Raw genomic sequence first — 16,274 nt, 5'->3', positions numbered from 1 at the left:
CAGAGTCTGAACAATACTGGAGGAACATATGGGAGAAGGAAAAAACACACAACACCAGTGCAATGTGGCTGCAAGATCTGAGAATGAAATACAGCAACCACCTAGAGCAAGAACCAGTCACCATTACAGAAGCAGACATCCAACAGTGTGTCAAGAACATGAAGAGCTGGACAGCACCTGGCCGAGATATGATCCACACCTACTGGCTAAAGAAATTAACAGAGGTACATGAACGCATGGCAAAGCAGATGAACCAACAGCTAGAGGTAGGCCACCACCCAGCTTGGCTAACACAAGGAAGAACAGTTCTGATCATGAAGGATCCTCACAAAAAAGGAACAGTTCCATCCAACTACTGCCCAATAACCTGCCTTACAACAACATGGAAACTCCTGTCAGGCATCATAGCCAGTAAGCTAAAGAACCATATGATCCAGTATATGAATCCAGCTGAGAAAGGCATTGGGACACCAGAGGCTCTAAGCACCAGCTCCTAGTAGAGCAGTCGCTCAAGACTCAAGATCCAGACAGACCAATCTCAACACAGCCTGGATTGACTGCAGGAAAGCCTATGACTCAATGCCACATACATGGATCTGTGAATGCTTGGCTCTCTACAATGTCAACAGGAATTAAGAACCTTCCTCAGAAATTCAATGTGGCTATGGAGAACAACTTTGGAAGTCAACTGGAGACAACTAGCACAAGTGACAATCAAATTCCTCATATACCAAGGTGATGCACTGTCCCCATTGCTGTTCTGCATAGGCTTGAATCCCCTCAGTCAGATAATTACAGAGTCTGGCTATGGATAGAAGTTCAAGAGTGGATTCACCATCAACCACCTCCTCTACATAGATGACATCAAGCTGTATGCAAAAAGAATGAGGCATCAATTCACTGATCCACCTGACAAGGATCTACAGTGAAGACATCGGGATGTCCTTTGGATTGGAGAAGTGCGGCCAGTTGGTAGTAAAGAGAGGCAAGGTAGTCAAGGCTGATGGAGTGGAATTACCAGCAGATGTACAAACAAGATACAAGTACCTTGGCATCCTACAGGGATACGGTAACCATGATGAGGAGGCAAGGAAAGCAGCAACATCCAGATACCATCAAAGGCAAAGACAGGTCCTAAAGAGCCAGCTCAATGGGAAGAATAAAATCCGCGCCATCAATACATATGCCCTGCCAGTTATCAGATACCCTGCTGGCATAGTGTGCTGACCTTAAGAGATGGAAGCTGCATATGTGAAGACGCGGAAGCTCCTCACAATGCATGGAGGCCTCCACCCTAAGTATAACACCCAAAGATTGTAAACCAACAGAAAGGAGGGTGGTGGAGGCTTGAAAAGCATCCAAAGCACCATCACGGATGAAAGAAGGCTATCCAGGAATACATCAGAAAAATGGCACGAAAGATGAGATGCTGAGAGAAAGCCTAAGGCAACAACAACAGATCTGGAATGAAGAACAGGAACATGAAGCACCATGGCGAGACAAGCCACTGCATGGGATGTACAATCGCCAGATAATGAAGGTGGCTGACATGTAGAAATCCTACCAATGGCTGGAGAAAGCTGGACTCCCGAGACAGCACAGAGACAGTAATCATAGAGGCACAAGAGCAAGCACGAAGTACCAGATCCATAGAAGCAGGAATCTACCACACAAGACAAGGTGCATACTATGCAAAGAAACCTCAGGAACAGGCCGACACATAGTGGCAGAATGCAAGCAGGAACGGCGTATACCGAACGCCACAACCAAGTAGTGGGAATTGTATACTGGAACATCTGCACAGCATATGGGATAAGGCCCCCTAAGTCCAGGTGGGACCCCAGAAAAAGTGGTGGAGAATGAAAAGGCTAAAATCCTGTGGGACTTCAAGATCCAGATAGATAAGTACGTGTTGGCTAACCAACCAGACATTGTCATAGTAGACAAGGATCAGAAGACAGTAATGATAATAGATGTGGCAGTGCCAAGTGACGGCAACATCAGAAAGAAGGAATATGAGAAGCTGGAGAAATACCAGAGCCTCAAAGGAGAACTGGAGAAGATGTGGAAGGTGAAGGCAACAGTGATTCCAGTGGTGATAGGAGCACTTGGAGCAGTGACCCCTAAGTTGGGAAAATGGCTACAGCAGATCCCAGGAGAAACATCTGAACTCTGTCCAGAAAAGAGCAATGCTGGGAACAACGAAGATCCTGCGCAGAACCCACAAACTCCCAGGCCTCTGATAGAGGACCTTAGAATGAGAAAGTATGGCATAAAGTGAATATTCAAATTATTTCACATTTCAATCCATTAATGATGATTACTGGATTCGATAATGGAGCCTAATTAGTTTTTTTTTTTTTTTTTTAATTGTGATGGCTTTATTATCCATTCACTTGAGCAGAATGTCCTGTAGTAAAAAAAAAAATTCTGGCCAAATTGCTAGCTGCACTTTGTGACTTTTTCATGAAATAAGTGGGATTTTCTAATTAAAACTTTTTATTTTTTTGTAACTTTTCGAACCACCTTTTGTTGGGTTTGCAGACCTGCCTACTGACTGAGGAAGTCTGACACATGCCTGAATAAAAAACTTTGTGTTTTGTATCATTTTTTTAGTTCATTAATACTACCGAATTATACAATATACCTAAGACCACTTATTTTATCAGGTACAGGTTACTTTTCTTGTGACCGTTTCCACCCATCAGCCTTTGACAGGTGATGCGCATAACATGGATTACCTGCCACCTGTCAGGGGTGCGATATATTGGGCAGTAAGGGAACAGTCAGTTCTTCAAGTTGCTGAATTCAAAGCAATGACAAATGAGCAAGGATATGAGTGACTTAGTCAATGATGAAATGAATATGCTGGTGAGGGTGACACAAGGTGAGTACCTACAGTTTCAAAGATGGTCCAAGAATAGACCACCAGTGATCCAGCGATGGGGTCAAAGGCACCCAAGTCTCAATAATGCACATGCAGAACAATCACAACTTATGGTAGCTAAAGAATCTGTGTTATAGCCATGTCTGAACTCGCTCCTACGACCTCTGCCACAAGACAGTGCTGTTCTTACACTGGCCATGGAGTTGGACGATGCAGGTGTGTTCTCATGGTTCCTATGTCACATTGATCTGGATTGGACTTTTGGTACCAGCCAGACAGGATCTCAGTGTCTTGCTACATGGGCTTGATTATCTGTTGTCATTGGCTTTCTTTTGTGAGCTTTGGGTCGGGCCACTCTCTATTGAAACTCCCAGCAACTACTATCTGCCAGTTATTGTTTTTAGCTACTCTGGTTTGTTGCTTATCCTGCCCTTGTGTCCTGTATATTCTGGTGTTTAGCTCCTGACCTTGACTTGTATTTTGTCTACCTGACTGTTAGTGATTTTTGTCCCTGAATTTTGCCTTCTGGATATGACCCAGGCTGACGACCCTGCTCTCTGCCAACTTGATCCACCAGCCAGAAGCTGTTCTGTGAACCTTTCCCAGGGGACCTCCTGCGTAAGGCCAGGTCCCCTATATAGGGGATAAAGGGTAAAGGCTATTGTTCTCCTGAGAGCAGCTAATTAAGTAGCTTGTGCAGATCCTGTCTGTGAAAAACTTGAGGTTTTTGGTTACGAAGAGCTCTGATGCAATCTGCTGCCAATGTTGTGGTACCACAGGACACCTTCAGAGGTTTTTTGGAGTCCATGCTTTGACAGGTCAGAGCTACACATGTCCATTGTGAAGATTCAATATATTTATCTGACATGGATCTAAAATGCAGTTGTTTTGGAAAGGTAACTTACCTGCTAGTGCCAGCTGCTTACAGTGTGTGTACGGGGTTAAAGAGGACCTGGTATAAATGCCTCTGTTCTCCTGAATTTGGAGTTTTTATTCATTCTTGCGCGTCTCTATTCCTGAGATTTGTCCCCCTCTTCCTTGCCTTCATGTAAATCTAGTTTGGTTAGCCAAGTAGGCGTGTTCCTCATCTCTTGTCTATGGCAGCATTCTTCAGGATTACACCCCCATAAATAAAGAGATTGGATTCACATACAAGGAGGAGGAGGCCATATCTCAGTAATGGAAAAGTCCAGGACCAAGAACAGCGCCAGAATCGGTGACCAGTCCTCTCTGAGGCTTAAAAGAGGTCGTCCACTTTCAGGAAAATGGGTAACAAACTCTTTAAAATACCTAAAATATCTCAGTAGGTAGTCACCCTACCTGAGTCCAGTGCCGGCTCCCCGCCGCTGCTTCCATTCTTGGTGTTTTGTCACCAATACAATGTCACCGCTGTAGCCAGTCATTGGGCTTTGCGGCCCATAGTCTCATTTTTGGCGCGCCTGCTGAGCTCACTGCATGAGCTGCCGAGTTTAGCGATTGGCTGGAGCCTGAAAGGTGCTGATGGCATTACGTCACTGCTGCACCCGAAACGTCAGCACTGGTACAGCATCGAGGACCTGGACCCAGGGAGGCTGAGAACCTGCACTCGGTTATTTTAAGTATTTTACACAGTTTTGGCAGCACGATGGCTAGGTGGACATCGTTGGAGTCCAGGGTTCAGTTCCCCTAAGGACAACATCTGGAAGGAGTTTGTATGTTCTCCCCATGTTTGCGTGGATTGCCTCTGAGTTTTCTCGGTTTTCCTCCCACATTTCGAAGATATATATTAGTAGGGAATTTAGCGTGTGAGCTCCATTGGGTACAGTGATGATAATGTATGTAAAGCGCTGCGGAATGTGATGGCGCTATAGAAGCAAAGCATAATAAATAATAGTTTGCGACACAGTTCCTGAAACCGCTCATCCCGCTTACTGATTGGCCCATTTTTTTTTTATTTAATTTTTAATTTTTTATTTATTTTTATTTTTTTAACAGCCATAATTTTTTTATGTTCATGTGGCTGTACGAGGTTCTGTTTTTTTTTGTGGGATCTTTTGATGTACGTATAAGTTACTGTATCGTTTTTCTTTGACACACACAATTTTTATTTATATTGTTTTACTTTCACTTTTTGCACCAAACAACCTGTTGAATTAATTCTCTAGGTTCTTATGACTGTGTTTATGCCTAATACGTGTAGGAATTTTCAATATGTATGTAATAAAAATGAATTTTACATATAAAAAAACTTTATTTTTTGCTAGTGTTTTACATACATTTTTATACAATTTGTTTCCAAGAAATCCTAAGAGATCTGGGAAACATTTATTTTTTGCCCACTGTAACTGGGGGAAACCATCAGAGCCCCAGTCACAGGGGCAATCAGCCCAGTGCTGCGCCTGGCTTCACTGGCCAAAATGATCGGACTCTGTTAGGATCCAGCAGTTCTGCTTTGCCAGGCAGATTCCAGATAATCGTGTAATCCCCAGATCTTACTGAAGCAGCAGTGATTCGGATGCTTCTGTTTACGGCACAGCCCTTTATTGAGTGCTATGTGGCCCACAAAGGAAAAGACGGAAGCGGTAATAAGTGGCCTCTGTCTTCTCCCCAAGGTCTCTGGCCATGACTGACAGCTGGGGACCGGACCTGTTCCTTCTAGATTGCAGGTGCTTGGTTAATAACTGGTTAAAGGACTTGTTTTAGTCTGTAGTGCGGAATCACATGGGTCTGCATGAGAGCTGCATACACAACACGGTCAGACATTTGTGAGCAAGATTGTTCCCCTTGATCAACTTCCATACTGGGACCACAGTGTTGTATTAAGAATGCCAATCCGTGTGCCACCATGCTGCCCCCAAAATAGGGAAATTTGGTTGTGATTTTCTGGTTGTTAAGACACTAGAGAGAATCATTCTGCTGGGGGGAATATGCAGTGTGGGATAAAGGTTAGTATTTCTAAAAGTCTCGTGCCAGATAAGAGCCATTGTTAGCCACGAGCCTCCGCTACATGCGTTAGGCTAGGAGGAGCCTAAAACGGCAATATGGGTTTGCACTCGTGCAGGTCAGCTGACACCTGGTGCAGTGAGTATGGCGGTGCAGTGAGTATGGCGGTGCAGTGAGTATGGCGCTGCAGTGAGTATGGCGCTGCAGTGAGTATGGCGGTGCAGTGAGTATGGCGGTGCAGTGAGTATGGCGGCTTGAGCTGCGATGACTTTAAAAAATACTGTGTCCTTTGACTTAATTTTTTGAGAAAGAGAACGTGTCCCTGGCTACATAAAGATGTCACTGTGCTTTAATTAGACTTATAATTGCACATAAAACCTCCGACCCGGATTAAACAGCAGGACTCGTTATTCCACTTGTGCATAAATTCCTCCGTCCCTCCCTCTGTGCGCTGCTGGTTGACAATAAATATGCGACCCCTATGGCTCTAATGTTTGGTTGTTTCAGTAGAAATCGACTCCAAAGTAGACATTTCATGCATTATTAAAGGGGTTGTTCAGGATTAGGAAAACACCGGATTTTCATCCAGAACCTGCGCCACTTTTATCTAAAGGCTGTTTCTGGTATTGCAGCTCGGCGCAATTCAACTTATTGTACGAAGAAGCATGTTTAAGGTTTTTTTTTTTTTTACATAAGTTTTTTTATGGAGTTGTGCAAAGTTAAGTTTTTTTCCATCAATGGGGTAGGGGCTGTGTTACTGATCACTGGGGTTCTGACCACTGCGCATGTTAAATGCTATTTTGCATCTTGTATGCTGAATATATTTGCATTATTTATAATACTCTAGAGCTGCATTCATAATTCTTTGATATTGTTTTTTGGAAACCATCAACAATCTTGTTATTGAGCACAGCCCGAACAGTAAAGCTGGACTATTATAAGGATGTGTTCACACGTGTCGGATTTGCATTTGAATTTTGAAAATGCAAGAAATGAAGCAGATTTGAAGATAGACTTTTACACCTTAAATGACAATAATCATTAGTTTCTTCTTTCAGAATTTGCAGAAATGAGTAGCTTATTTTTTCCACAGCTTATTATTATTATTATTTATATATTTTTTTAATTTTTTTTTATGCACAAAAATGTGCAAATCTTTGTCAGAGCATGTTGCAAAAATCCACAGTCAGATGCATGAGATGTGCAGATTATATGGATTTGATGCAGGAATCCATATCAAATCCAATGTGACACTGAACCCTAATGCACAGGGACCGTATGTGTGTGTGTGTGTATATATGTATATATATATATATATATATATATATATATATATATATATACACTCACTGGCCACTTTATTAGGTACACCTGTCCAACTTCTTGTTAACACTTAATTTCTAATCAGCCAATCACATGGCGGCAACTCAGTGCATTTAGGCATGTAGACATGGTCAAGACAATCTCCTGCAGTTCAAACCGAGCATCAGTATGGGGAAGAAAGGTGATTTGAGTGCCTTTGAACGTGGCATGGTTGTTGGTGCCAGAAGGGCTGGTCTGAGTATTTCAGAAACTGCTGATCTACTGGGATTTTCGCGCACAACCATCTCTAGGGTTTACAGAGAATGGTCCGAAAAAGAAAAAAAATCCAGTGAGTGGCAGTTCTGTGGGCGGAAATGCCTTGTTGATGCCAGAGGTCAGAGGAGAATGGGCAGACTGGTTCGAGCTGATAGAAAGGCAACAGTGACTCAAATCGCCACCCGTTACAACCAAGGTAGGCCTAAGAGCATCTCTGAACGCACAGTGCGTCGAACTTTGAGGCAGATGGGCTACAGCAGCAGAAGACCACACCGGGTACCACTCCTTTCAGCTAAGAACAGGAAACTGAGGCTACAATTTGTACAAGCTCATCGAAATTGGACAGTAGAAGATTGGAAAAACGTTGCTTGGTCTGATGAGTCTCGATTTCTGCTGCGACATTCGGATGGTAGGGTCAGAATTTGGCGTAAACAACATGAAAGCATGGATCCATCCTGCCTTGTATGGAGCATCTTTGGGATGTGCAGCCGACAAATCTGCGGCAACTGTGTGATGCCATCATGTCAATATGGACCAAAATCTCTGAGGAATGCTTCCAGCACCTTGTTGAATCTATGCCACGAAGAATTGAGGCAGTTCTGAAGGCAAAAGGGGGTCCAACCCGTTACTAGCATGGTGTACCTAATAAAGTGGCCGGTGAGTGTATATATATATATATATATATATATATATATATATATATGTATGTGTATATATATATATATATATATATATATATATATATATATATATATAATAACAACTGTATAATGCCTTTTGTGTATTCAAGGCGATACTTTACTAAATGAAAAATTTGCCTGTGAGTAGCAGAGCTGCAGTGTTAGAACTATAAAGCTCAGCACATGTTCTGCTGTAACACATTCATCTGTGTTTTTTTCTGAGTCTACACTTAAGGTATCTTCACACTTCACCATTTGCACAAGCTCACAGCCATGATTAGGGGACCGCTTCTGAAAGCTAAGAGGATGGTGGTTTTGCAAGATTTATAAGAGCAGCATGTCAGGAGCCGAGAGGCAGAGAGAGTGAGCTGAGCAGATTTTTCCTGAAATCTACCTACTGTGCATGCATTCTCAGACAAGCAGTAGTGGCTGAGCTCCATGGCAACCAGCTGTACACTGTGCAAGATAAAAATTCTCATTCCAGGAGACTGAAAGCAGATAGAAAATACAACTCAATTGCAAACGTGCTTGTTTTCATGCTAACTAAAGCCATTAAATATCATTTGGAATATGTCTCTAATTTCACACACTAATGTACCAATTATTTCTGGTATTCGCCCTTACAGGAGCTGCTTACAGCTGATTACAGACTGTCCCGATTCCATACAGGAAGAGCTGGACTTGATACGATCTCTGGGTTACCTGGAGGAGTTTGGGGTGAACATTTTGCCATTGCAAGGTAAGGACCTCCAGTAGAAATGGAACGTTGTTCTAGATAGAGAGGTTTTTCTTGTTAAATATTATACTTTTTATCACAATTTTACCTGACACTCTGGTTTAAATTGAACCTCTCAGCTTGTTTTTACGTTTGGAAGTAGTGATATCGCTACATAGATTCTTGTTCCCCAAAGTTGTCTTTTTTTTTCATTTGGCAGAGGTCTGATGTGTCAGTCATGAGAAATCTAGTGTAGAAGGCATATGCAAATCAGACTGACAGAAGGAGTCCTCTCCCTCTGTCAAGCACCTTAGATGTTGCAGTCACCCTTCACCACATCCAAGGGGTTATTGCCAGAATCCCATCATCAGTCCTTATTGGCCCCCGATCATTCCTTGCTCGACAAGGCCATCTGCAGCATCATGTACATCAGGATTAAACAATAAAAGGCAGCATCTCAGAAAACGTCGCCTAAGTGGGAGCTGTGAGAATGATTTTCCCTGGTTGTTAAAATGTTAAAGAAAAAACAAAAACATATAAAGTTCCATAAAATGGCACATAAGTGCAAAATTCTAGGCCTCATGCAGGTCCATTAATCTAAAAATGATAAAAATTTGCGTGCTAGTATTCAAAGAGACCAAGTTATAATATTTCTGTATGAAGGTCAAACACAAGGGCTTTCTCTGGTTTGTATGAAAGTTGAAATGGCCCTGGATTTAAAAAAAAACCCCTGATCTTATTTGATAGATAATGTGATAAAAAAACTCGCTTCCTCCCATAAAACCACCCCAAAGTGCCGGTGACTTAGTGCCTTTCTTTCTTGTAACCTGCAATTCAATATGTAATCCACGACCAGCTGCAAAGACCCCAAGACGGGTTGCAGGAAGTGGGGGCTGGGCCGCTTCTATTTGCAGGAAGTGGGGGCGGGGCTATCTTTCTGTACAGGAAGGGCGTGGGCCTGCTTCTCTTTACAGGAAGTGGGGGTGGGGCTGTCTTTCTGTACAGGAAGTGGGGTGGGGCTGCTTCTATTTACAGGAAGTAGGAGTGGGGTGGTGTTTCTGTACAGGAAGAGGGGTGGGCCTACTTCTCGTTACAGGAAGTGGAGGCGGGGCTGTCTTTCCGCACAGGAAGTGGGGTGGGGCTGCTTCTATTTACATGAAGTGGGGGCGGGGCTGTCTTTCCGCACAGGAAGTGGGGTGGGGCTGCTTCTATTTACATGAAGTGGGGGTGGGGCTCTCTTTCTGTACAGGAAGGGGAGTGTGCCTGCTTCTATTTACGGGAAGTGGGGGCGGGGCTGTCTTTCTGTACAGGAAGGGGGTGGGGCTGCTTCTCTTTATAGGAAGTGGGGGTGGGGCTGTCTCTGTACAGGAAGTGGGGGCAGGTCTTTTTTACATAGGGACCGCTTTATCTTTATAGGAAGCAGGTAGGTGGGATTTGTCGCTCTTTCTCATTTTTCTATGTCAAACTGCTTAGAGACCTTACATAGAGGGGTATTTTTTATCTGGGTCATGTAAGTTACTGTACAATAGTAAGTGCTATACGCAAACCCATAAAACTGAGCTGGACTATAAACTGGTATTTGTGCAAAGTGCGTTCACACTGGCTGTTTCATCGATGAAACCCAGGAAAGAGACATAATGAGCATGTACCCTGCAGCAAGTAAATCCGTAAATGGTAATTGTACATGTAAATAACGTAGGGTACTTAGTTAATACTATTTTGTTTAAAGGGCCACAAAAGCCATCCCACCGCGATAAGGTGTACCTTACCGCTGTGGGATGGCTTTTATGCTTTTTTATATCAAAATCGTATTAGCCGATTCTCCTATTTTATTTAGAGGTACTATTATAATTGTTGGATGTACTTGCTGTCGGGTATGTGCTCGTTTTTTCTTTTCTTGAGCTCTGAATAGTAGCCACTATGCATACGGGTAACTGAGGGAACAGAGTTCTGGAACCTATAGTGCTGGCCTGACAGAGATACCAGTCATTCAATAATAGTGGACGGAAAGTTACAAAGCACGAGAATCAGGCAGTTCCTGGACATAGTAGGCTGGCATGTGCACCAAAGGCAGTTTTACCTGATTGTGAGGGATGAGGGCAGGAGGCCATGCTGTAGGTTATGGAGCAGAAGACCACAGCGCTGTGCGGCTCTTTTTATAGACCTTTTTCAGCTTCTCCACTATTCTCTCTATATTGCTGGTATCTATGGTGTTTTCATGGTGAGCTGCCCGTCAGCACCTTTTCCTGGTCGCTTCTGTGTCTTTTCTTACTCACCGGTAATTTTCCTCCATTACTGTCCGATTCTCGTTTAGCCTCCAGGTGACTTTATAAAAGGCTTTCACGTGAATCGTGCGTCTGGCGACATGGAAGCATCTGTAAGCTTCGCTGGCGCAGGCCGTCCGGGGCTCAGCAGCTGGTTTTATCAGAGCCAAAGTGAATTTTCTCTATTATTATTTCTTCAAAGTTCAGGCCGCAAGCAAAGAAAATCCAGCGAGGGGATCGCATGTGTATAATGGCCGGACACTGAGAGATGAGGAGTCTGCTTGTGGGAAAGTCCACGGGAAAGCGCTCCCTGGTCACTGCATGGAACGCGGAAACCTGATTCATCATTGTAAAAAGCCAAAAATCAATAACACAAAGTATTACAGCAAACAGTAATCCAGAAACCCTAGGAATCCAGAAAACATTATGGGAAAACTGGGGAAGTTCTAAACCCGGAACACAAAAATGAACGGCCCCATTATATAAGATGGGGCAACATGTTGCTGTGGTAGTTGTTATTGTTACTGTTATTAATATTGTATTACTATTATTAATGATAATTATTACTGATAGAAATTATCCCAAGCGGTCAATGCTGAATCAGAGAAATTACCGTAGCTAGAAATGGCAGAATCTTCTTTCATCATGTCCCCCCCCCCCCCCAAAAAAAAAAAAAAAAAAATCAGAAAGTCGTATAGACCCTGATTGAGAACATCCGTCATACAGCGCTGGCGGCTGATTTTCTTGAGACGCGGACGGGAGTGGCGGTCCGATCTACTGCACTTGGTTTAGCTGCAGCTATTATATAGAGAAAACGTTTCCGAGATGATGATGTGGACGCCACGAGGGGTTAATAAGGTGCGGAACATGATCACGGGCTTCACCGGGTCCTGTGTCGCCCCTCAGTCAAAAGTCACGTCCTAGCTCATCTCTTACTGTCACACGTCAAAATATATTAACTAAGAGGGGACAGAGCTGAATGTGCCATCGGGTTCCTCATTATTACACTGCCACCAGCCCGTCATATGCCTCCTAATTAGGATCCTAACAATCCGATCTGTGCCCCTGTATCCTGTCATACCCCTAAATATTCTCCCCTTCATGATACGAGCGGTCCGGTGGGCACGTAGGGACCAACCTTGGTGCCGGCAATAAGCTTATATACCCGGCCCCATCAACCAAAGGCCTAGTGAGCTGAGAGCAGGCGCCAAGTCTTATGCCGGACACCAGGGAATAAAGACCTTTTTCCTTGAGAGGTGTTACACAAATCTGTGTTGTGCGGTCCCTCAGTTATTCCCTTTAGGTATTGTATGTATAAATCTAAAACTGCTCCTGTCATTAGGGTGTGTGTCTGTACTCTGCTGGCTGACATCCGGGCCTCTACCTCTGTCACGCCGTAGATGCTGCAGTCACTATTGATCACCGTGTCTAAGGGGGTTACTGCCGGATGATTTTCTAATCACATGCTCGTTCTGCTGGTTGAGGATCTGGAGTAAATTTCAACCACTTACAATGTAGCGCGGAACAAAAATTTGTAAATAACCAGCAAAATTTTCATGCAAAATATACAGATTTGCAACCAGATTCGTGGCAGACAATTTCCACAGTACGGACCTACCCCACCCAAAAGAAGTCCTCTTTCCGCTGCATATCAATATTACCCCTTAGTTTTTTTTTTTTTTTTTTTTTGCACACATTACTTGTTATACTTCTGATCAATAAAAGTCATCCCACCGTGACAAGGTGAACCCGGTGGGGGGCAGTCCTAGCCTGGCCCTAGTATTTATACCTTACCCTGTGACTGCCGAGCGCAATGTGAACAAGGGCTCAGCAGGACAGGGGCCCCCGACTGACCAGACACCTGTCAATGGGAAGCTATATAGATGAAATAATTAGCTCAGAAAGGTGAGCCCTGCGTGTTTGCATAAAGCACAAGAAAATAAGCAAGACCAAATAAATGAGCCGGAGCAGAAGTTGGTATATGTGCGCTGCATAAAAGCACGTTCACACTGTGGCCATTTCTCAGAGAAAACCCAAGAAGAAAAGCAAGCAAAGCATATACCCTGTAGTAAGCAAAGAGTAATAGAGTAATAGTATGTGTGTATGTATATATATATATATATATATATATATATATATATATATATATATATATATATATATATATATATATATATATATATATATATATGTTAACTCTATTTTGATAAAAAAAGAAGCTTAGCATCCATCCCACCGCGACAAGGTGAACCCGTTTGGGATGGTCTTGATGATTTATAACATTATTGCACTTATTAGTAGCCGTTCCGGTTTGCCCCGGAGCCCCAGCTGTGAAGTGACCAGATGAGGATCAGTCGCCGGTCCGCGCTCGCCCACATTCACAGGTGCTCCGGAAAGGTCACGGTGCAGCGCGGTGTGAGACGCTCTGACTCCTTCCCATTTGTTTAATGGCCGTGTGATAATGTCAGCACACAATGCTCCTCTGCTTTATGCACATTTCTGTTTCTCTTAATGTCCTCGTGTCCGTCGTTCTATTTCCCGCTCTCTCTTACGCTATTCCTTTATTACTGTCGTAACTTACTACAGGTTGATGCCTCGCTGGGCTTCAGGGACCATCGGGGGCAGCGAGGAAGATGCAGTAGCGCTCTTTGGGAAATATGTGATGATCGCTGTCCGTGGCTCAGTGGTTAGCACTGCGGCTTTACAGCGCTGGGTCCTGGGCTTAAACCCCACCAAGGACAACATCTAGGAGTTTGTATGTTCTCACTGTGTGTGTGTGGGTTTCCTCCGGGTACTCCGGTTTCCTCCCGCATTCCAAAGACATGCTGATAGGGATTCTAGATTGTGAGCCCCAATGGGGACAGTGATGATGTCTGTAAAGCGCTGAGGAATTAGTGCTGCAACTTAAGGAAGGACAGTGTGACCCTGTATGGGAACGTCTTAGAACATGGGAGGGCATCCATGTAGAGAAGATGATAAAACACCACCGGATTTGGCTGACTTATTATATTAGTAGCGCCATCTTAGTGTCCCCATGGTGCTATGCTAGTGCCTGCAATTATAACTCCGTCAAAGTGCAACCATTAAAGGGAATCTGTCCTCAGGTTTCTGCTCCTCATCTGAGATCAGCATAATGTAGAGGCGGAGGCCCTGATTCCAGCCATATGTCACTTAGTTTACTGCTCTCAGCAGTTGTGACAGTTTTTATACATAGCATGTATCAGAGCTGAAAAGCTTCCCCCACCCACACCAGGCTCTCTATGTGTGTTGTCTATTGACAGTGAGCTGCTTATCAGTGACGGGGGCGCGGGGTTGGACCACCTGTAATGTGAACTGTAGTCCAGGCAGTGATAATCTCCTGCTGATAAAACACTTAGTATTGAAACTACAATGGTGGGGGTGGATTTATACAAATTAGCTGGACTAGTTTGCATGTGAGACCTAATCCTCTAATAATAATCTCCTCCTGATAAAACACTGATTGTATTAAATCAACAGCACACAGTCTAATAAGTGGCACATCCTTGGAATCATTGTGTCCACCCCTACATTATGCTGCTGACAGATTGCCTTTAAAGAGGACCTTTGACTGGATTTTTTTTTTTCAATTAAACTGTTTACTTTCTCCAATTTTTCAAGCTTTTCTGTGCCCTTCCGTTCCAAAGTTATGCCTCCCGGTGATGATGCATATTTTTACCTTCAACCAACTGGGTGTATACAACAGACCTTTTTTCTCCTGTCATTGGCCATTCTAGACAGGGCCACACCCATTATGAAGTTCTGTGGCATACGACCATTTGTTTAAAGGGGAAGTTTGCGCCATAACTTAGGAACAAAGGGTCACAGAAGAAAAAGAGAAAAACCTGTCCTAGAATCAGGGACTAGGACCAACTAGAAAAGGTGCTCAGTCAAAGATTACGGTCATTTTAATTTTCTTTGCTTTCATTAATACACAGAAAATAATAAACAACGTAATATATCTAATCAGAAAAATTAGTTCTCCTCTTGGACTGATCATTTATTCTCAGAATTCTCAATTCACGAGCAAAATCTGCCCTTATTAAATACAGATCTCCCCACTACTGAGAGAGATGACAGTTGGTGCTCATAAAGCTCTATGAAGAACTTGCAGCAGAATGTCTCTAGCTCCTTGCTCCTTTATCCATAGAATTTTACAAGCACCAAGTGTCGGTTATCAATGTCAAAACCTGCCTTTTCCATGAATTGTGAGTGAAAGATCAGTCCAGGAATGGAAAGAAGCATCTTTTTCTCATAAGATATAGTGCAATTATGTTTTTATCCTTTTTACTATTGATTTATGAAATTAAAATGACGATTACTCCTTAAAATTAAAAAAAAAAAATCCAGCAAGAGGTCCTCGTTATACGGATTTTCTCAACATCATGATTGGTTGGAATTGTAAGATTTTTGTAAAAACAGTAAGTTTTGTCATTTACTTAGTAAAAGTTCTCTTTGTTTTCTGGAACCGTTTGCTGCATATTGCCTGGGTTACCGGCCAGCGCTGCAGTCTAGCAGCCGTCCTCTAATGATGCGGAGTGGAAGCTGCCTCACTGAGCAGCTGTGGAGAGCTGGATCACAATGTCAATCGATCAGGAGCCCACTGCCCCGTGCTGGACGCTGGGAGGCAGGAAGCGGTGCGCTCCTGAAGAACGATAACTGTTTAAGGCTAGTTTCACATTTGCGTTTAAATCCGCAGCATTTAAAACGCATCCGCAAGTGGTGGAAAAAACGCATATAAACGCGTACAAACGCGGCTTTTTTTTTACGCATGCGTTGACCCATGCTGTTAAAAAACGTTGCGTTTGTACGCGTTTACATGCTTTTTTTCCTGCGTTTCGTTTGCGTTTATGGTGCGCATGATGAGAAATTTCACAAGAGAAAAATCAAGCCGGTAATTCAGCGCGGTGTACAGTAAAATCACACTGACAGGTTAGAATAGAGTAGATATATACACATAGAATAGGTATATATACATATATATATGTCAGTGAGACACCTATATATGTATATTTATATTTAATGCAGCTCTAGAGAGCATAAAAGCCGCTAATTCAATTACCGGCTTCTGCTATCTCCTTCACAAACCCGACAGGATATGAGACATGGTTTACATACAGTAAACCATCTCATATCCCTTCTGTTATTACATATTCCTCTTCACTAATGTAAGAAGTGTCTGTGTCTCAAATTTGGGGGCTCTGGCTATT

General features: G+C 43.2%; 1 protein-coding gene across 2 annotated transcripts in view; it reads left to right on the top strand.

The window, feature by feature from the left end:
• NBAS (NBAS subunit of NRZ tethering complex) overlaps positions 1-16,274 on the top strand; it is a 670,356-nt gene that overhangs the window by 303,297 nt on the left and 350,785 nt on the right. For both annotated transcript variants that reach the window (XM_077291450.1, XM_077291451.1), the window contains exon 31: positions 8,694-8,806. In XM_077291450.1, the coding sequence (XP_077147565.1) occupies positions 8,694-8,806 (113 nt within the window). The remainder of the gene's footprint in view (positions 1-8,693; positions 8,807-16,274) is intronic.

Source organism: Ranitomeya variabilis, chromosome 2 (assembly GCF_051348905.1).
Source record: "Ranitomeya variabilis isolate aRanVar5 chromosome 2, aRanVar5.hap1, whole genome shotgun sequence".
Classification (NCBI taxonomy): Eukaryota; Metazoa; Chordata; class Amphibia; order Anura; family Dendrobatidae; genus Ranitomeya; species Ranitomeya variabilis.
Note: the sequence above shows the minus strand (reverse complement) of the source record. Positions and strands in the feature narration are given on the sequence as shown.